The sequence below is a fragment of the Conger conger genome, chromosome 3 (genome assembly GCF_963514075.1).
Source record: "Conger conger chromosome 3, fConCon1.1, whole genome shotgun sequence".
Classification (NCBI taxonomy): Eukaryota; Metazoa; Chordata; class Actinopteri; order Anguilliformes; family Congridae; genus Conger; species Conger conger.
In genome coordinates, this window is record NC_083762.1 from 70,736,471 (window position 1) to 70,757,311 (window position 20,841).

Sequence of the window (20,841 nt, forward strand, 5' to 3'; positions counted from 1 at the left end):
TGGAAAATAAGTGAACCTCCCCTGTTGCCACAACAGAACCATCTGAAACGGACAAACACATTTCACCAGTAAAGAAAAGAGCCGTATGCAAAATCTTTCAACAACAAATAGCAGCGCAAACATCTCAGCACTGGCAACATATCAGCCAAAGGTATCTGTCCATGTGACATTGAAAACATGCATCTACCACCAATCGACTGACTTTCAAAAAGTCAGATTTTTCCCCAGAGCATTCTAAAAGCCCCAAAATGTGCATGTTTCTGCAGGAAAATATGTGCATTGAGGCCATGAGAAGGGGGAAACAGCACTAGGGTTTCATGGAAAACACCTCCGCTCCGGATATATTAATTATCTTTATTTATTTAGCATGAATTCGTGCTTGTATTGTACTCTGAGGTGGGAGCAGATTAGTCACACATAGAGAATTGCCAGCTGACTGGAAGGTGAGTGAGGCTGTATTCATGAAAAATATTACCTTTTTATTAAACTGTGGGAACTAACACATTTGAATTGGTTTTTGTGCCACGAAAATTATCAATACATGTTAGCTTTTCAGCCTCTATAAGGTATCTAGGTCAGATTTTGCTTACAAAAAGTGTGCCCCACATTTGGAATCACATTTGGAAAGACCAGTTGGTTTAATTTAACTGAGCATGTGCGCTTGCTTACTATAATGAGTTGACTCGGTGACATTTATGAAGATGTCATTCCTGTTATTCTTCAATGCATGAAATATCAGCAAGCTAAAATTAAATCAAGAGTGCATTCAAAAGTTTATGGAAATTGATTTTAGCTTATAATCACATGCAATTACAGGGTTGGCCAACTTCTGTGTGATCTCCTTGATTCAATGGGGTGTGGGAGAATATACCAGTCATTTTGCACAGATAAGTCAAAGGAAAGGGCCCAATAACCCAGTTCAGCTAAACTAAATATTTTACAGCACAAAGACCAGTCTGGCTGAGGGTATGACTCTCCTTAGTCTCTAGACTATAGGCCCCTGTGAACACCTGACAGGCCTCTGAGCAGGAAGTGCATGAACATGTGAGTGTTTTTGCTCCGTCACAGTACACAGGAAGGAATCTGCCACTGAGTCATTCTGTCAGAAAATGCACCCAGTTCTTCTAAACCATACAACGCAGCCACAGTAACTGAGAACACAAGATGGCTGTCGCTGTGCATACAGGAAGAGCCTGGTTATTGAAGGTACGCGGATGGCTCTGCTATCAAGAGGCCTAGCCTTCAGAAACCAAAATTCACATTGTCAGTCATCTTTTCCCTGGCTGAGCAGTGGCATATCAGTAGGTATTGCAGATCCACCCCTGGTATGGATGTGCAGACATATCTCTACAGGCCTTCTTCATGTGGAGAAAATATCCCTTTGGACCAGGAAACAGATTTTGAGTTTGAGGTTTGCATGTTTTTCGTATGTCCATTTATATAGTAATCATTTATAAAGACTGCTTCTACAGCTTTTGGAAAACAAAAATTTACCTGATTTTCAGTGTAAATGCAAGTGCAAGGAGTACTAGTGTGCAATGTTATGAAGATAAATATATGATACCAGACAATATGCACCTAATAAATTGTTTATTAACAGTTAAATAAGCTGTGGAAAAAACAACACATATTAATACTAGGCCTCTTACCCTTGCAGTTCTCACAGCCTTTTATCTTGTTCAGGGTGCAAACTATGATACTATTTACAATCACACTCATAGTCAAAGTTAAGCAATAGACTTATGAGGACTTGTTTCACGGTCTCACAGTTTCACTCTCCCATCTCTGTTGGACATCCCATTACTCCCATATGGCAGGCACTTTTACCCAGAATGACTACATAATTTTACATATGTACACAGTAACAATTTATACAGCTCCATACATTTGCTGAAGTCATTTGGGTTAACAGCCTTAACCCACGTTGTCTTAAGGCTAAAAAAATACCCGCCACTATGTTTAACAGCCGGGAAAACGCCCTATGATCTTTTTTCAACTTGAAATTTGATGACAAAGTTTCTGATGAGTGACAGGTTGTTTCTTCATGGAAAATAAATTAAGGATTTAAAATGGAATTAAGCTGGGGTTAATTTAGGGGTTTAGTGAAGGCCGGTCATTTTTGAGTATACAGAATACAGACTACACAAGGGTTAAAGATTGAAGTCAGTTGGTCACACCAGTGCATACGTTTTGAAGTTTTACTTTATTTAAACAACAGCATAATTTAAGAAGAAGCACAGTACTAAGAAAAGGCTAATCTTACAGGTCACTGTCATTTACAGCCACATATAATGTTCCCAATGCTAGTGAGGAAATGTTTGATACATTATGATCATTCTTGTGATGAAGATTTATTATGGAAAGCTTCACTTGTGGTGTGTAAATCTCATATCAGAGTAAACCGTTTCTCCCTCCACTTCCCTCTTATTCCTCTTCACTTTGGGTTTCTTGGTGAAAGACAAAGCAGCGTAATTCATTGTTTCATCATGACACTGAAAGGAAAAGCATCACACAGCACATATGAATACTCCTCATTCCGATTATCATTTTACCAGGATATTCACCAAAGAAATTATCTTTGTTTTCTTTTATAAATCGCAATATAATACTTGTACCTGTGCACTTGACGAGTCTTCTCTGAACGTTTGGCGGTTTGATACTGTTTGAGAAAATGAAAATGGCTGTATCAACCACTGGTGGTTGTGTGAAAATAATTGTTCAATTCATGCTGTGATTTCATTTGTATGGCCGATTATGTACACTGCAGTAGGACAGTGAGTTACAACTCCAATGAGAAGTACTTCTGAGAAGAACATTTGTTACATAATCACCAGGGAATTTGTGCAGGCTTCACTGGAGATAACATATCACTTAAAAATATTTAAATCTGTATGAAGGCCAGACAATTCTGCTAATTCTATACTTTTATTGCCTTTCATGGCTTTTGCTCAACAGCTATTTTATTTTCATAATCGAGGGACTGTCACATCACAGCTGTCTGCCATATGTAGTATATAAAATTTATTCAGTGCCAGTTTGATGGCAAAAACAAATACATTAACAATAGAACCAAAGTATGATATTGGGGCTAATATCAGAAGCTAAAAGTTCAATAAATTCAATTGAGAATTGATTTGTTTTTACATGTGATATCTTAGTTGTAAGAAAATACCCACCTCATGAACCACACATTGATCACTTGGTCTCTTACCTCTGGAATTCTCACTGCTTCTGCTCCTGTTCACAGCGAGGACAACATTCAGGATCACACTCAACGCCAAAGTTCCCGCCAAGCAATAAAGAGGAAGTTGTTGGTTTTCTGGAATTTTAGCTAAATTTACCAGAGCACCATCAGTAATATTAATATGAGCATAATACAGTGAGACACTGACCATAATAACCATTCTAAATAACTGATCTACATGAGAATCGCAAGGACGGATATAAAAAATTTGACATCTTACAAACTAAAACTGAATGAGTAAATGTTACAGAATGATCGTCTAATGTCAGATGAAATCGATATGTTTTATTGGATGTAATTAAACCTTCAGCCCTAACCCTGACAAAATTAATATATGTATTTTAATAACTGAATACACCAAGATGATGCTACCACCATGTGATCACATTTTTGCTTACCCTCAACATGCAGCTTGGTCCCGTTCCCAAACAGGATCTCCCCACAGGTGGCCACAGCACAGTAGTAAGTCCCAGCATCAGAGAGGCTGAGGTTCCTCTTGGGGAAGTTGTAGACACAGCTCTGTGTGGGAGACACAGTCCCAGAGCTCCTCTGGCACTCATCACTCCTGTGTCCATGGGTGTGAATGATTCCTGGAGGGGACTCTCCTGAGCCTGGTCTGAACCAGTACACACTGTGTTCTCCTGCACAGGTCTCAGTGTGCACTGTACACTGCACAGAGTCAGGCACAGAGTCTCCTGACTGCACTGACTCAGACTCGGGCTGCTGGAGAACTACTGTCCTGCTCTGGGACTCTGAAAGTGAAGAATTCAGATTCATCATTAAAAATTTGAGTACATTCATGCTTAGATTCAAACATTTTTCCATTACTGTGATTCACTGGTGTGAAATTCTGTGTACAAACACATTGGAAATCTTGTTTTGATCATTGCTGAACTTCCCAAACTGCACTGGTGACAGCCATAAGCGTCTAATATCCATTAGCTTTATTTGTCCATTAATACAATGAAAAAAGATAAAGAGATATATCTGTGACTTTAGAAAAATAATTATGCATATTTAAGCATGAAGTAAGTTTCATATTTACCCATCACTATTAAAGTAGTTCCGTCTTCAAAACTTATCCCACTGAAGGATAAAGTTGTACAGTAATATGTTGCTGAATCAGACGGCTCTACTTTTGAGATAGTCAGGTTAAAGTTTCCTTTTGTTGTTTTAGCACTGAGACGTGTGTTGTTTTTAGACTCATTCGGAAATCTAGCATCTGATTCATATCTTGTCTTTGTTGCTACAAGCTGAGGCTTCTGTCCAAGAGGTTGCTTTAACCAGCTGATGAATGTCACATCTTTTGTAGGATGGAAACATACGAGAGTCACATTACCTCCAAGCTCAGCTGTCACCAGCGTGTTAGGCTGAACTACACTCTTCCCAAGCAGACCACCTGAATTAAAGAAGAAAGCAATTGTTCAATAGTTCAAAAGTTAATCTAAGTATAAATACTTCTATACAGTCCTTGTATGAAGTTATTTTGGCTGGTAATATAATAACAATTTTTGACTTACACACTTCGCTGAAAAAGACAAGAATAGCATACAGTAGTTCCATCACAATATTTCCTCTCCTCGAGACCCTGCTTGTACCCTGCACTGTAAAACTCAAACTGTACAGAGAAGGAGGACTTGCAGCGATAACTGTAGGAGGTCACATGTCAGGGGCAGATTTGATTGGATGTTTGCAAGAGGCAAATTATTGGTTTACAAGGTACGGAAAATCAACACTCTCAGTGCAAGAAAAGAAAACCCTTGTCATTATTCGCATTTTTATTACAGTTGTTATGTAATGTCCAGTATGTAATGTACATATTACAATCACTATTAAATTCCATATAGTTCACATAGATAATAAACAGAATTTGGAAATATCACCTCAGTTTACATGTTCTCCCCGTGTTTGCGTGGGGTTCCTCCAGGTACTCCGGTTTCCTTCCATAGTCCAAAGACATGCAGGTTAGGCTGATTGGAGAGTCTAAATTGCCCGTAGGTATGAGTGTGTGAGTGAATGTTGTTTGTGCCCGGTGATGGACTGGCGACCCGTCCAGGGTGTATTCCTGCCTTTCGCCCAATGTATGCTGGGATCGGCTCCAGCCCCCCTGCAACCCTGTTCCGGATAAGCGGGTTAGGATAATAATAAACTGACGACCTACCAGCCTTGTGCAACAAACAAACAAACAAACAAACAAACAAACAGGAGAGTCCAGCAGACAGAATAGGACAGTGTGCGTGTGTGTGCGTGCCTCTGTTTGCCTGTGTGTGAATCCACAGGAGTCTATGGGTATATGTGTGTGGGTGCGTGGTAGAGTTCAGGACTACAGAGCCTTGAAACAGATAAGACAAGAGGCAGTTGTGAGTAAAAAAGAAAGTAAAAGGTATGTAAAACATTACTTCCATCTCCTACTTAAATATTGGTATTATATAGCCACATACAGTACAATCATATACTGTATTGTAGGTCATATTTGACAACTAGTTAGGCAGGCATATGATTAATTAATACCAGTGTACCAGAATTATTTTAATATGTTATGGTACTGTTCTGGAGATAAACAATTGGATAACTTAACATCATGTCATACAGATTGAAAAAATGATTTTTTATTTTCCACCAGTCATACAGTAGGCATTTTTGGTATTTCTTCTTAAATTACCCTAAGATATAGTACAGTTTTGATGCTATTAAATTCAGAACATTGGACAGCGCTGTGGAATCTACATACTGTCACAGTTCCATTGTAATCTTGAGCCTTATCAGAACTACATTTAGACTTTTTCCAAACACTGCCTATGAATTCTGGAAGGTCTCCCTCATATTATAAACACACCATTGCTCAGGCTGTAATTTTACACTGCACTGAAAGCAGAGTACATTGTCTTTAAAAAAGGAGTTTATTCATTTGTAAATATATAATTCATCATTCAAAACTGAAACATTTAATGAAGATCTTATAAGCAATGAACCAGTAATAACTTCAGAAACAACTTTACCCATAATGCAGCAATCGAGGCCTGAAGTTCTGTCGTTTGATGACATCACAATGGCCCTCCTCTCAACTGGTCTTGTCTCAAAGGACCAATTCAATGAGCATGATCACATGCTGGTTCCGTCTCACTTGGAAGAGAAATTGAATCTCAATGGGACTTACTATGAAAATAAAAGAAAATGTATAAAACCATAATATAAAACCATTGCCACAAAGACTGTCTAACAAAAATGACACACAAGAACTATCATCACACTTTTTCAAACCTCTGGTGACTTAAATCTTCCAGTATTACTTCAATCAGCACTGTTTTAAAATGTTTTCAGCTGGTTGTGGTTTGCTGTCCCTTCAGCGCCCAGGTCTCCCAGCATCCTGGAGGAGCTGCATAACCACGGACAGAAACACGGACAGACCACGGACTGCACCAGCCCGACTCACTTTCTTTGGTTGAGCTCCAAGTCCTAGATTGATAAAAGGTTGAGTGTATTTGATTTACCACCGCCCAACCACCTGTCCTCTCGACCCCATCCCCGCTCCCCTTCTATCTATCTATCTCTAATGACATTCTCCCTTTTCTCTCCTCTCTAATCAATACCTCCCTCTCTTCCGGCACTATGCCCTCTTCCCTGAAGAGGGCCAGAGTCACTCCCCTGCTCAAAAAACCAACTCTTGACCCCTCTGCTCTGAACAACTAACAGCCTGTCTCTCTTCTACCCTTTCTCGCTAAAACTCTGGAATGGGTGGTCTGCTCCCAACTGTCCACTTATCTTCTCCAGAACAATCTCCACGATCCCAACCAGTCCGGCTTCAAGAGTGGCCACTCCACTGAGACCGCCCTGCTCATGGTCACTGAGGCACTCCACTCTGCCAAAGTTAAATCTCCTCTCCTCTGTCTTCATCTTACTCAACCTGTCGGCCACCTTCGATACAGTCAACCATGAGATTCTGCTCTCATCGCTGACTGGGATGGTGTCACAGGATCTGCACTGACATGGTTTTCCTTCTTCCTCTCTGGTCGTTCCTACCAGGTGACTTGGAAAGGCTCAGTCTCTGACCCTTACCCCCTACAAACTGAAGTCCTGCAGGGCTCAGTTCTTGGTCCTCTCCTCTTCTCTCTATACACCCATCACTGAGTGGCTGACTTCCCACCACCTGAAACTTAACCTTGCCCAGACTGAGCTTTTCTACATCCCTGCATCCTCTCCGACAATCAACCTATCACTGATTGTTGAGGACTTTGTAGTATCCTCCTCCCATACGGCCAAGAATCTTGGGTTGACTGTTGATAACCGCCACACCCTGGCTCCACATGTATCATCCACTGCCAGAACCTGCAGGTTCTTCCTCTGCAATATACGCCGGATCCGTCATCTCATGACGGAGAAAGCCACCCAGCTCCTAGTCCAGGCGCTCCTCATTTCCCGCCTGGATTACGGCAACTCCCTCGTAGCCGGTCTCTCAGCTTGTGCCATCAAGCCCCTCCAGCTGGTCCAGAATGCTACAGCCCTGCTGATCACCAGTCAGCCCAGGTCGGCTCACGTCATTCCACTTCTCATTGGCCTCCACTGGCTTCCTATTGCCGCACGCATCCGCTTCAAGGCCGTAGTGTTGGCATTTCAGGCTGCTAAGGGGACTGCCCCACCTTACATCCAATCCTTAATCACTCCCTACTCCCCAGTGAGACCACTCCAGTCTGCCAGCTCTGGTCGCCTTATGGTTCCCTCACTACGAGCACCTGGCGGTCCAGCTGCACGTTCACACCTGTTTTCCATTCAGGACAGTAGAATCCCTCCCCCTATTTCGACGCAGATTAAAAACACACATTTTCAAACTGTACCTTAGTCCTCCCTCCTGATTCCCCCCCCCCCCCCTTTTCTGATATCCCTCTTGTCTAACCCAAAAAATAATGATAATAAATTGCAATAAATTAAACTATTTGTTTAGATCAGCACTTCATGTGTATTTTACTAGTTACTAGCTTTAACCTATGCACCGGTAAATCACTTTGGATTAAAAGCGTCTGCCAAATGGCTAAAATGTAAATGTAAAATGTAAATGTTCTTCAGCTGTTAATCTTGTGATAAGGTGGCCAGAACTGCCCCTCAAGGTCAATCCACATAAAATTATTTTAAAGAAGAGTGGCTCCCCAACATGCCACAAATACAGTAAACTTCCAAATTCTGTTGCTTTCATATTTCATACACAACCTGGTCCCTCCCAACTGACCTGCTAGCTGGGTGCACTCCCCCCTTGCACCCTCATTCACAGGCGCTGGAAGTCCCCACTCAAACTCAGAAACAGAGCTTTCTCTGAGGCTCCTCCCAGCCTGTGGACCGCCCTCCCAATGCACATCAGGGAAACAGAGACTATGGCCACTTTCAAAACTCCACTTTTGCCTTGTTTGTGTGCTGGCCCCTCCGTTTCAGCTTCCTTTGTGTCTGATTGCCTGTATGTACTGGTCTTGCAGTTTTATTTGTAGTAGTGACCTTTGGCTCTGGAAGAGCCCAATATGAATACAATGTATTGTTATTGTTATGATTATTATGATGATTAAAATGTTTGTATTAGTAAAATTATTAAACAGCCTATTGTAGAATCATGTCAAATGGTGTTCTCAGCTTTGTGAGCAACAACACAATGGCTGCAAGCACAGAATAATTGGAAGGCTTTCCAACTCCAATGTGACAGGCTTCTGATATGATATGCTGAGATATGTATTCTTCAAAAGAAATTGCATGTATTCACTGATTCTCAAAAGAGCAAACATAGATTTGACCTCTCTGAAGTACCGCAGGAGACAAGCACAAGAAAGAGAGAGACAGAGAGAGAGAGAAAGATGGAGAAAGAGAGCGAATGAGAGGTGTGTGAGAGAGAGAAAGGCGGGTGGAGGTACCAGCTCATGCATCAAAGGGTTGCGTGCTGTGGTAACCACGAAGGCAGAGTAAATAGGTTTTGTTTTAGCCAATGACCGTTGAGTCATAGCAACCCACAGGCGTAGCGTGTGCTCGCTAGTGTGCTCTCAAAGGTATAAACAGGAAATCAACACTTTACCAGTCTATAATTAATACTGACAATGCCCTGCCTCCTGCAACCCAGTACCTAGTAAGGAATTTTACTGATAAGGATGCTGCTCTTTGCTCATTGGTGGTGTTTACTTTGAACACACACACACACACACACACACACACACACACACACACACACGCACACACACACACACACGGTCGAGGATCGTTTCATATGAATCCATTCTGCTCAACACTTTACTCAGCACATACATTCATTATGAAGACTGCCTGGCCTTGGAATGCATCATCAGGCTGAGAAAGAGAGGAATAAAATCAAGATGCTGTGTGTTTCAATTTCCTTGATGAAAATCCTTCATCATTGCATTCAACAATGTGAGTAATATGATAAAAATCACAGAAAGATTTGCACACAAGCTGAAAAACAATTTATCTTCGGAATTTATGTTGAAATGCATGTGCATTGCTATCTAAGCCTCTCTTTTCTGGTCTGTTGTAATGGAAAGGTGGTCTGAGGCGTGAATTTGATCAGAGCATCAGTGTGGTTTCAGTTCTGCGAGAGGGAGGGGTGATACAGCTCTGTGCGGCAGGTCAGTCTTCCTGTGTAGCTCTGCTCTGTGAGATGCTGTGAGTGGAAAATAAGTGAACCTCCCCTGTTACCACAACAAAACCATCTGAAACGGACAAACACATTTCACCAGTAAAGAAAAGAGCCGTATACAAAATCTTTCAACAACAAATAGCAGCGCAAACATCTCAGCACTGGCAACATGTCAGCCAAAGGTATCTGTCCATGTGATATTGAATACATGCATCTACCACCACTCGACTGACTTTCAAAAAGTCAGATTTTTCCCCAGAGCATTCTCAAAGCCCCAAAATGTGCATGTTTCTGCAGGAAAATAACATGTGCATTGAGGCCATGAGAAGGGGGAAACAGCACTAGGGTTTCATGGAAAATACCTCCGCTCCGGATATATTAATTATCATTATTTATTTAGCATGAATTCGTGCTTGTATTGTACTCTGAGGTGGGAGCAGATTAGTCACACATAGAGAATTGCCAGCTGACTGGAAGGTGAGTGAGGCTGTATTCATGAAAAATATTACCTTTTTATTAAACTGTGGGAACTAACACATTTGAATTGGTTTTTGTGCCACAAACATTATCAATACATGTTAGCTTTTCAGCCTCTATAAGGTAGCTAGGTCAGATTTTGCTTACAAAAAGTGTGCCCCACATTTGGAATCACATTTGGAAAGACCAGTTGGTTTAATTTAACTGAGGAAGTGCGCTTGCTTACTATAATGAGTTGACTGGGTGACATTTATGAAGATGTCATTCCTGTTATTCTTCAATGCATGAAATATCAGCATGCTAAAATTAAATTAAGAGTGCATTCAAAAGTTTGTGGAAATTTATTTTAGCTTATAATCACATGCAATTCCAGGGTTGGCCAACTTCTGTGTGATCTCCTTGATTCAATGGGGTGTGGGAGAATATACCAGTCATTTTGCACAGATAAGTCAAAGGGAAGGGCCCAATAACCCTGTTCAGCTAAACTAAATATTTTACAGCACAAAGTCCAGTCTGGCTGAGGGTATGACTCTCCTTGGTCTCTAGACTATAGGCCCCTGTGAACATCTGACAGGCCTCTGAGCAGGAAGTGCATGAACATGTGAGAGTCTTTGCTCCGTCACAGTACACAGGAAGGAATCTGCCACTGAGTCATTCTGTCAGAAAATGCACCCAGTTCTTCTAAACCATACAACGCAGCCACAATAACTGAGAACACAAGATGGCTGTCGCTGTGCATACAGGAAGAGCCTGGTTATTGAAGGTACATGGATGGCTCTGCTATCAAGAGGCCTAGCCTTCAGAAACCAAAATTCACATTGTCAGTCATCTTTTCCCTGGCTGAGCAGTGGCATATCAGTAGGTATCGCAGATCCACCCCTGGTATGGATGTGCAGACATATCTCTACAGGCCTTCTTCATGTGGAGAAAATATCCCTGTGGACTAGGAAACAGATTTTGAGTTTGAGGTTTGCATGTTCTTCATATGTCCATTTATATAGTAATCATAAATTCATAAAGACTGCTTCTACAGCTCAGTTTTAGAACAACACAAATTGACCAGATTTTCTGTTTAAATGCAAGTTCAAGGAGTACTAGTGTGCAATGTTCTGAAGATAAATATATGATACCAGACAATATGGATCTAATAAATTGTTTATTAACAGTTAAATAAGCTGTGGAAAAAACATCACATATTAACACTAGGCCTCTTACCCTTGCAGTTCTCACAGCTTTTTCTCTTGTTCAAGGTGCAAACTATGATTGTCACGGTCAGGGGACAGAGGAACCAATAGCAGACACAGGGGTTATGAGACAATGGCAGGTTTAATAAGGCAGATCAAGGGGCAGACAGAGCGCAATCAAAGCAGGCAAAGTAAAAAAACCAGATGGTCAGTCCAACAGGGCCACACATGACAATTATGCACTTACACACGTCACAAGGTGCCATCGTAGTATCTGTACTTGCTTCTTGAGACTCTCCTCTCCTCAAGACCCTTCCTGCACCCTGCACTGTAAAACCCAAACTGTACAGAGAAGGAGGACTTGAGCTGAAAATATTCCTCTGATTCTCTGAACAGTAGGAGGTCACATGTCCCTCGGCACTATTCACATTTTGATTATATGTGTTATGTAATAATACACAGTTTTTACTTACAAACTGCAATCATAAATATTGCATCTCACATTAGAAACTACACCTCGAACCCTACTGTATGTAACCGTTAATATTAAATAATGAGTCATACGCTACTTAAATATTTTGGGAGAGAAAAACATTTGCAACAAATTGCTAAATTTGGACCTCATTGATTCACGAGTTAACATACTGAGTTTAGCCAGCGTAATGGCATACAACATCATATTTGCTAACCAGCTGGCTACCAAACTAGCTGTATTAGCAGGATGACATGGATCTCAAGCAAGCTGAATACATTTGCTTTTAATGACATTGAAATGTGACAACCATCAGCAGCGATGTGTACAAAAGTGAACTTGCGGATCTGGGTCTTGTGTGAATGGCAAGGACCCGGCACTTACCCACAACCATAACATTGCGAAGGCATCAAATGTGGGTTTAACCCGTGTTCAATACCCTGTGTCAACCCCTGGGGTTTTGTGTATGAAAGGGGTACAGATGGGCTTCAGGTGCTTGTCTAGCTACCACTACAGATGTTATGCTTCCTGCTTGGTCCTCATGGAGCTGTCCAGGCTTGAGTGGGGAGCAGGGTGCTGAGGTCTCTCCTGGTCCTGTCTGCACTGTCCGTAGGCCTGAATTCCCCTGCTGTGGAATGGGACAGGTGTACACCCATTCCTAAAAAAAACTCCCATATGTTTATTAGCACCTGCTAAAATTCTTTCAGAAAACCTGCTGCCTTAAACCAGATTGACAATGATATTATGGCCAGGGGAAAAATGTCCTTGCACTAGATGTTCAAACTTTCATAGACATTCACTAGACATTACTTCCATCTTCTGGTTACATATTGACATTACATAGCCATATGCAGTCATATCATATAAGAAATATTTGACTATTTGTTTGGCAGGCTTATACATTAATTAAACACCAGGGTACCAGAAGTGTTTTAATATCTTCTGGCACTTGGCCGAATTCTTTGAATTATTATATTACAAACGATCCATTTATTGCTAAATACTTTTCTACTTCTTTCTAATCCAATTCAATGTTTTATTTTCCATCATTCACAAGCATTTTCACAGGTATTAGAAGCTCTGTCATCTGGAGACAATAAAAAATCAGTGGTCTTTACTTCATAAATGACCCAAAGATATAGTGGAGCAGTGATGCTGGTCAGTTCAGAACATTGGACAGGGCAGTGGAATGTACATACTGTGAAGTCACAGCTCCACTGCAATCTTGAGTTCAGACAGTGGCAAACACATTATACATTATCACTGCGTTGTATGGAAGAAATTGAGCATTGCAGTTGTAAAACATGGCCCATGTAAAAGGCATTAGAAGTATAGAGAGCACTTGTCTTGTTTAGTCAAAAGAAATATTAGTTAGTGAGACCTTAATATGCTGAATCTGATGACTGAAGTTTATTTTAACTCATGTGGTTTTCCAAGGTTTTCCATTTCAGAAAGATAGATATAGACGATGTCTGATGTAACAAAGTTTTCATGTTTAAGAAGATCCAACCCTTTTTTTTTGGAATGTGTTCTCTGACTCCATTGCTTTCATCACCAGTAGCGATTGTTACATCAGCGTTACTGTAGAATTAAAAAGTTACGAACATCTTAAACACATCTCAGTCAGGACAACTGACATATTTAGTTAAATATTTTTATGTATATGTAAGTAAATAAAGTTTGGTGCTGAGTGGATCTGCTTCAGGTACTACAGTGCACACACCAGCACACACTACCCTATCTAACAGGGAACATGATACGTCTCCCCTACTAAACAGTAGTACCTCTCTGAAGAGCCAATCAAATCTGCCCCTGACTTCTGACTTCCTACTGTTCAGAGAATCAATAGACGTTTTCAGCTCAAGTCCTCCTTCTTTGTACAGTTTGGGTTGTACAGTGCAGGGAGCAAGAAGGGTCTCGAGGAGAGGAGAGTCTCAAGAAGCAAGTACAGATACTGCGATGGCACCACTCTACGCTATTCTTGTGTTTTTCAGCAAAGTGTGTATGTGTATAATTTTATTAATTCATTAGCCAAAATAATTTTACACAGGAACTGTATAGGGTATTCATAGGTAGATTAATGGGGGTTTTCCATTGTTTTTTCGCCAGTTCAGCGAGTTGAACAACTGCTTTCTGTTGTATTCCAGGTGGTCTGCTTGGGAAGAGTGTAGTTCAGTCTAACACGCTGGTGACAGCTGAGCTTGGAGGTACTGTGACTCTCGTATGTTTCCATCCTACAGAAGATGTGACATTCATCAGCTGGTTAAAGCAACCTCTTGGACAGAAGCCTCAGCGTGTAGCAACTGTGTCAAGATTTGGATCAGATGTTACATTTCCAAATGAGTTTAAAAACAGCACACGTCTCAGACCTAATGGAACGAAGGGAAACTTTAACCTGACTATCTCACAAGTAGAGCCATCTGATTCAGCAACATACTTCTGTATAACGACTACAACCTTCAGTGGGTTCAGTTTTGGAGATGGAACTACTTTAATGGTGATGGGTAAATATGAACATTTCATGTTTTAAACTTTTTTTTAAGCTTTGTGAAAGGTGAACTTAAATTATTTGAAGAAAGCAGATCTCTCTTTAAGAGTGTGATGATTCAACTTGTTTTGTGTGTTCAAGTTTTGATGAAGTGTCATACTATTGAGATGTATTAAGACTTGGACAAATACTGCTACTTGATATTACACACGTACATTTGTCACCAGTTCAGTTTGGAACATTCAGAAATGACCAAAACTGGATTAGAAATTGTAGAAATTATAGAATAAATACCCAAATTTACTTGTGAATCACAGCAATGGGGAAAAAATATTAAATCCAAGCATGAATGTATTTATATTTTTAATGATGAAACTGAACTTTCAGAGTCCCAGAGCAGGACAGTAGTATTCCAGCAGCCCGAGTCTGAGTCAGTGAAGCCAGGAGACTCTGTGACTCTGCAGTGTACAGTACACACTGAGACCTGTGCAGGAGAACACAGTGTGTACTGGTTCAGACAGGCCTCAGGAGAGTCCCCTCCAGGAATCATTCACACCCACGGACACAGGAGTAATGAGTGCCAGAGGAGCTCTGGGACTGTGTCTCCCACACAGAGCTGTGTCTACAACTTCCCCAAGAGGAACCTCAGCCGCTCTGATGCTGGGACTTACTACTGTGCTGTGGCCACCTGTGGGGAGATCCTGTTTGGGAACGGGACCAAACTGCATGTTGAGGGTAAGCAAAAATGTGATCACATGGTGGTAGCATCATCTTGGTGTATTCAGTTATGAAAATACATGCATTTATTTTGTCAGGGCTAGGGCTGAAGCTTTAATTACATCCAATAAAACATATGGATTTCATCTGACGTTAGACAATCATTCTGTAACATTGACTCATTTATTTTGTTTTTATATCCCTCCTTGCTATTCTCATGTAGATCAGTTATTTGGAAAGCATATTAAAGTTAGTGTCTCACTGTACTCTTATTAGTATTACTCAAGAATAGTGCTAAACTATGACTATAAATATGCTAAATTTGTTTTTTACATTTCAGAAAATACACATCTTCCTCTTTATTGCTTGGCGGGAGCTTTGGCGTTGAGTGTGATCCTGAATGTTGTCCTCGCTCTCAACAGGAGCAAAAGCAGTGAGAATTCCAGAGGTAAGAGACCAAGTGATCAAGTGGTTTATGTCTTATTTGTTTCTTGCTTTTACAATTTACAATTCAATTCTTATTAAATCAGACTAATATGAAACATACGAGGTCATAAAATTCGGCATCTTAAAGGGTGCCATTACAGATAAATAATGAAAAAAGTTAGATCATGTTAAATGTTAGTGTAAAGTAGTTAGGATTTGAAATTTGAGATCTGAATGTACGGCTGTTTCATGAATACTGTATGCAGAAATAGTCATATGCTGTCCCTGCACAGTTCTGTAAAACCAGCGATACTCAACTCCAGGTCCTGTGGGCATCAGTGTCTGCAGGTATTTGCTCCTACCTTGCACTACACCACTTCATTTTACTAATTATTTTCCATGCTTGGTTCAGATAATAAGCTAATTAGTGAAATCAGGTGGTGTACCGCACGGTTGAAGCAAATCCATTTAAAGTTACTCCATTGCTGCAGATGGCTGTTTCATACTGCTTTTAAATATGTTCACACATACCTGAATTATACACATATCACATGTAAAAGCAAGTCAAATCTCAGTCGAATTTATAGCATTTTGCTTCTGATATTAGTCCCAATATCATATATTTGTGTGTGGTGTCCAGCTAGAACTAATTAAATTATTTACACTACATTCAGCAGACAACGTTGAGTGACAATCACTTGATTATGAAAATAAAATTGCTCTTCAGCAAAAGCCAGTAAAATAAAAAATCAGTGCACAGTATGTAGAATTGGCCTCCTCATTTCCAAAATGTTTTAAGTATTCATAAGCAATAATAAATCTTTAAAAAATATTAAGTGAAGCCTTTTCCTATTCCATCAAGGTTATGTAACAGACATACTTCTCATTGGAGGAGTAACTTACCATCCTACTGTGGTGTATATGATTGACTATATGTAAAACACTACTAACACTACTGCTACTACTCTTGTGAATAAAAAAAATAATTTAAGGGGAGCCGCGTTGGTGCAACGGTCTAAGATGCAGCGGACTTGCGGTTGCAGTTCGTTGCAGTTGCACACCGAGGACCAGGGTTCGATCCCCAGTCCTGCCAAAAGCCAAGTTTGGCCAGGTCTCGTGGAGCAGCTTGCTGCTCCAGAGGGAGGGACTTGGCAGGGTTAGCTGATCCCCGCACAAGAAGCACCTCGGGCGCCTCGGAGTCATGGTCTCGAGCATGAGACGAGATGGCTTGAAGAAGGCATGTCTCCTTCTGGCCGCCGAGGGACGGGGTGTGAGCAGTGTATCTAACACTAACTCTAATTGTATTAGATGGGGTACAATTGGCTAGCAAAAAGGGAAAAATCTGAAATCCAATAATAATAATTGGAAGAAGAAGTCTTGTACATAATGCAATGCATGCATTGAATAATTATTTTCAGACAACCTCCATTTTTATCTTACTCAAACAGGGGCTGCATCAAACATCCAAATGTTCAGAGAAGACTCTTCAAGTGCACAGGTACAAGTATTATATTGTGATTTAATGAAAAAGAAAATGAAGACAATTCCTGTGGTGAATATCCTGGTAAAATGATAATCGGAATGAGGAGTATTCATATGTGCTGTGTGATGCTTTTCCTTTCAGTGTCGAGATGAAACAATGAATTACGCAGCTTTGTCTTTCACCAAGAAACCCAAAGTGAGGAGGAATAAGAGGGAAGTGCAGGGAGAAACGGTTTACTCTGATATGAGATTTACACACCACAAGTGAAGCTTTCCATAATAATTCATCTTCATCACAGGAATGATCATAATGTATCACGATGTAACAATTCCTCACTAGCATTGTGAACATTATATGTGGCTGTAAATGACACTGACCGATGGTATTTGCCTTTTCTTAGTGCTGTGCTTCTTCTTAAATTCTGCTGTTGTTCAAATAAAGTAAAACTTCAAAACAGTGGTGTGACCGACTGGCTTCGCAGTATTTTTTTAAGGCTGTAAACCCAAATGACTTCAGCAAATTCATAGAGCTGTATAAACTGGAACTGTATACATATGTAAAATCACTTATGTACTGTAGCTGAGTCATTCTGGGGAAACGTGCCTGACATATGGCAGTAATGTTCAACAGAAATGGGAGAGTGAAACATTAGGACTGGAAAACAAGTCCTCATTAGTCTGTTGCGGTAACTTTGACTTTGATTGTGATTGGAAATAGTATCATAGTTTGCGACCTGGCAGCATGGATGGTGCAGTGGGTAGCACTGCCGCCTCACAGCAAGGAGGTCCTGGGTTCAAATCCCGATCGGCCGGGGCCTCTCTGTGTGGAGTTTACATGTTCTCCCCGTGTCTGTGTGGGTTTCCTCCAGGTACTCCGGTTTCCTCCCACAGTCCAAAGACATGCAGGTTAGGCTGATTGGAGAGTCTAAATTGCCCATAGGTATGAGTGTGTGAGTGTGTGAGTGAATGGTGTGTGTGCCCTGCAATGGACTGGCAGGGTGTATTCGGGCAGGAGCCTGTGGGGGAAGACTCAGGCCTCCAGCCGTAAAACTCGTTACGACGGGGCAACATCCTTTACGGCACGGGAAGGTTTCAGAGGGCACGGCCTGTTAGGCCCTGACCTTCTCCTGAACCCCCCTTTATTGCTCTCTCCTTCTTTTACTCAGTCACTAAATGATGTGAACAGCATTGGATGTTTCATGACAAAGTCAGTTTCGATAATATTCATGTTTGGTATTATTCTGATTGTTTCACTGCGCCTGGTGCAATGGCTTTATTTCTGCAACAGCAAACCCTGTACATCATAACCAACCAGGAGAAGCTGTGTGGAGCTCTGCCCCAGTGAAAGCCATGTGCCTCAACCCCCCTGCGCTTCCTGGGGAGGCGTGGCTCCAAATTACAGATGGGTGACCCATTTTTAGGGTTAACATCAAAGGCCAGATTTTGGATTTAAGGACAGCAAACTAAGCAATCTGGGAGAATGCAATCAGCCTCCCGTGCACTCCGTGCACGTAATTTCTACGTACAGGATGTCTGTAGCCAGACTCCCGTTTGTAGCTTTTATTACCAGGTATGACTTTTAAGACTCCGTAATTTGGTTTCCATTGTAATGTTTTTTTATTTGAAACTAGTGTGTAATTACATATGTAACCTGCCTGGTAAAATAAAATTGTTAAAACTTGATCTGTTTGGTTTTCCTTACTGACACTTAATGTTACACAGGGAATGCGTGGTTTACCCCCTCGAACTGGTCTAGGGAGGATGATTATTTCCACTTACTGTATCACAGCGTATAGCACCCGTAGGCCTATGTTGGTAAATCCCTCGCCTCCGCATGGTAGTTCATTCATGTCAAGCACAGCCGTAGCTATGTTGGTCTGCTTGGGTACCTAGGCTGTAAACAGATATACCCGAGAGTAGCTATTCCTGCGACCTCTGTAATGACTACAGATAGCTAGTCAGTTCGTGAGACGTGCACATAACGCGCAATGTAACATGCGGTGGTACCAGCAGAGGATTGTTCAGCGAGTTCTTCTCAGTACAGGATTACTATAGCGATCAAGTCAAAATTATAAATAAGACATCCACTAAATGTGGACAACTAATCTAAATTATTATTCAAATGGAGTCAGATAAACAAAGGTGAATATATTGGCCCTATTGTGGAGATTCTTGGTCAGCCCGGACCAGTAAAGAGCGGAAGGCAGAGTGGTACTACTGCCTTTGTATCGTGGTTTATTTATTGGCTGATCTAGACTCTCTGCATAGGGGCCACTAATTTTTAACCCTATTAGTATTATTTCAGCAACACCAGAAGGACGAGCACGCTGATACCTTCAGCCCTCGCTAAATTCCGTCGTTGGGTTAACATGGGGTTTTACATGAGGCTGCCTAAATCCACAGAAGAACTGTGGCTAGTTCTCCAACATGTTTGGAACAACCTACCTGCCGAGTTCCTTCAAAGTACAAGTGCAAGTATACCTTGAAGAATTGATACTGTTTTGAAGACAAAGGGTGGTCACACCAAATATTGGTATGATTTAGATTTTTCTTCTGTTCATTCACTTCTTCTGCTCATGCATTTTGTTAATTGATTTTACAGCATTCTTTCCCAACTGGCATGTTTTTGCCAATATGCCACTGTTAACCAGGGAAAACTTGACTGTGAATGTGGGAACTCACTTGTTGTTTTAGTACCACTGGACATGGTTTCTGAAGGCTAGGCCTCATGCTGGCACCTTCAATAACCAGGCTCTTCCTGTATGCACAGCGACAGCCATCTTGTGTTCTCAGTTATTGTGGCTGCGTTGTACGTTTTAGAAGAACTGGGCGCATTTTCTGACCGAATGACTCAGTGAGAGTCACAGTACCCTTCCTGGGTTCTGTGACGGAGCAAAGACTCTCACATGTTCATGCACTTCCTGCTCAGAGGCTTGTAGATCATATTTGACAACTAGTTTGGCAGGCATATGATTAATTAATACCAGTGTACCAGGAGTATTTTAATGTGTTATGGTACCTGAACCTCATGCCATACAGATTGAACAGGTTCTGAAGTATTACAGTGTTTCTTCTTGGCCAATCTCAAATAATAATTTTTGCAAACAATCCATTGATTGCAGAAGGGCTGAAACTTATGACTTCTTTTTAATTCAATTCAATTTTTTATTTTCCACAAGTCATATAGTAGGCATTTTTGGTATTTCTTCTTAAATTACCCTAAGATATAGTACAGTGGTGATGCTATTAAATTCAGAACATTGGACAGCGTTGTGGAATCTACATACTGTCACAGTTCCACTGTAATCTTGAACCATATCAGACACATTTAGACTTTTTCCGAACACTGTCTATAAATTCTGGAAGGTCTCTCTCATAAAACCATTGCAACGTAGACTGTCTAACAGAAAGGATTCATACATCAGCACACTTTTTCAAACCTCTTCCAGTATAACTGCAATCAGCACAGTTTTAAAATGGTATCAGCTGGTTGTGATTTGCTGTCCCTTCAGCGCCCAGGTCTCCCAGCATCCTGGTGGAGCTGCCGAACCACAGACAGAACCACGAACAGAACCACGGACAGAACCACAGACAGAACCACGGACAGACCACGGACTGCACCAGCCCCACTCACAGGCGGGGTGGAAGCTGTGGCTCATTGTGAGGGGGGTCAGCTGATACCCATTGTCTAATCACTGGACCTGAAAAGGGGCCTTTTATTGGTTTCTT

The 20,841-nt window shown here is 41.2% G+C and overlaps 2 protein-coding genes across 3 annotated transcripts; one reads left to right on the forward strand and one right to left on the reverse strand.

Moving 5' to 3' along the window:
* Positions 1-2,277: 2,277 nt before the first annotated feature.
* Positions 2,278-4,843, reverse strand: LOC133123750 (uncharacterized). The gene is made up of 6 exons (XM_061234258.1): positions 4,765-4,843; positions 4,290-4,643; positions 3,643-3,996; positions 3,212-3,331; positions 2,616-2,659; positions 2,278-2,492 (listed from the first exon to the last, which is right to left on the reverse strand). Exons 1-6 carry the CDS (start codon positions 4,805-4,807, stop codon positions 2,367-2,369), a joined length of 1,041 nt encoding a protein of 346 aa, XP_061090242.1. The 5' UTR covers positions 4,808-4,843; the 3' UTR covers positions 2,278-2,366.
* A 9,038-nt stretch (positions 4,844-13,881) lies between these two features.
* On the forward strand, positions 13,882-17,569 carry LOC133123751 (uncharacterized). 2 transcript variants are annotated; one of them, XM_061234260.1, is made up of 6 exons: positions 13,882-14,001; positions 14,240-14,503; positions 14,875-15,222; positions 15,545-15,652; positions 17,079-17,128; positions 17,255-17,569. In XM_061234260.1, exons 2-6 carry the CDS (start codon positions 14,494-14,496, stop codon positions 17,378-17,380), a joined length of 642 nt encoding a protein of 213 aa, XP_061090244.1. In that variant the 5' UTR covers positions 13,882-14,001; positions 14,240-14,493; the 3' UTR covers positions 17,381-17,569. The 2 variants fall into 2 exon arrangements, with proteins under 2 accessions (XP_061090244.1, XP_061090243.1); XM_061234259.1 differs by having other exon boundaries at positions 13,894-14,001; positions 14,147-14,503.
* Positions 17,570-20,841: the final 3,272 nt, after the last annotated feature.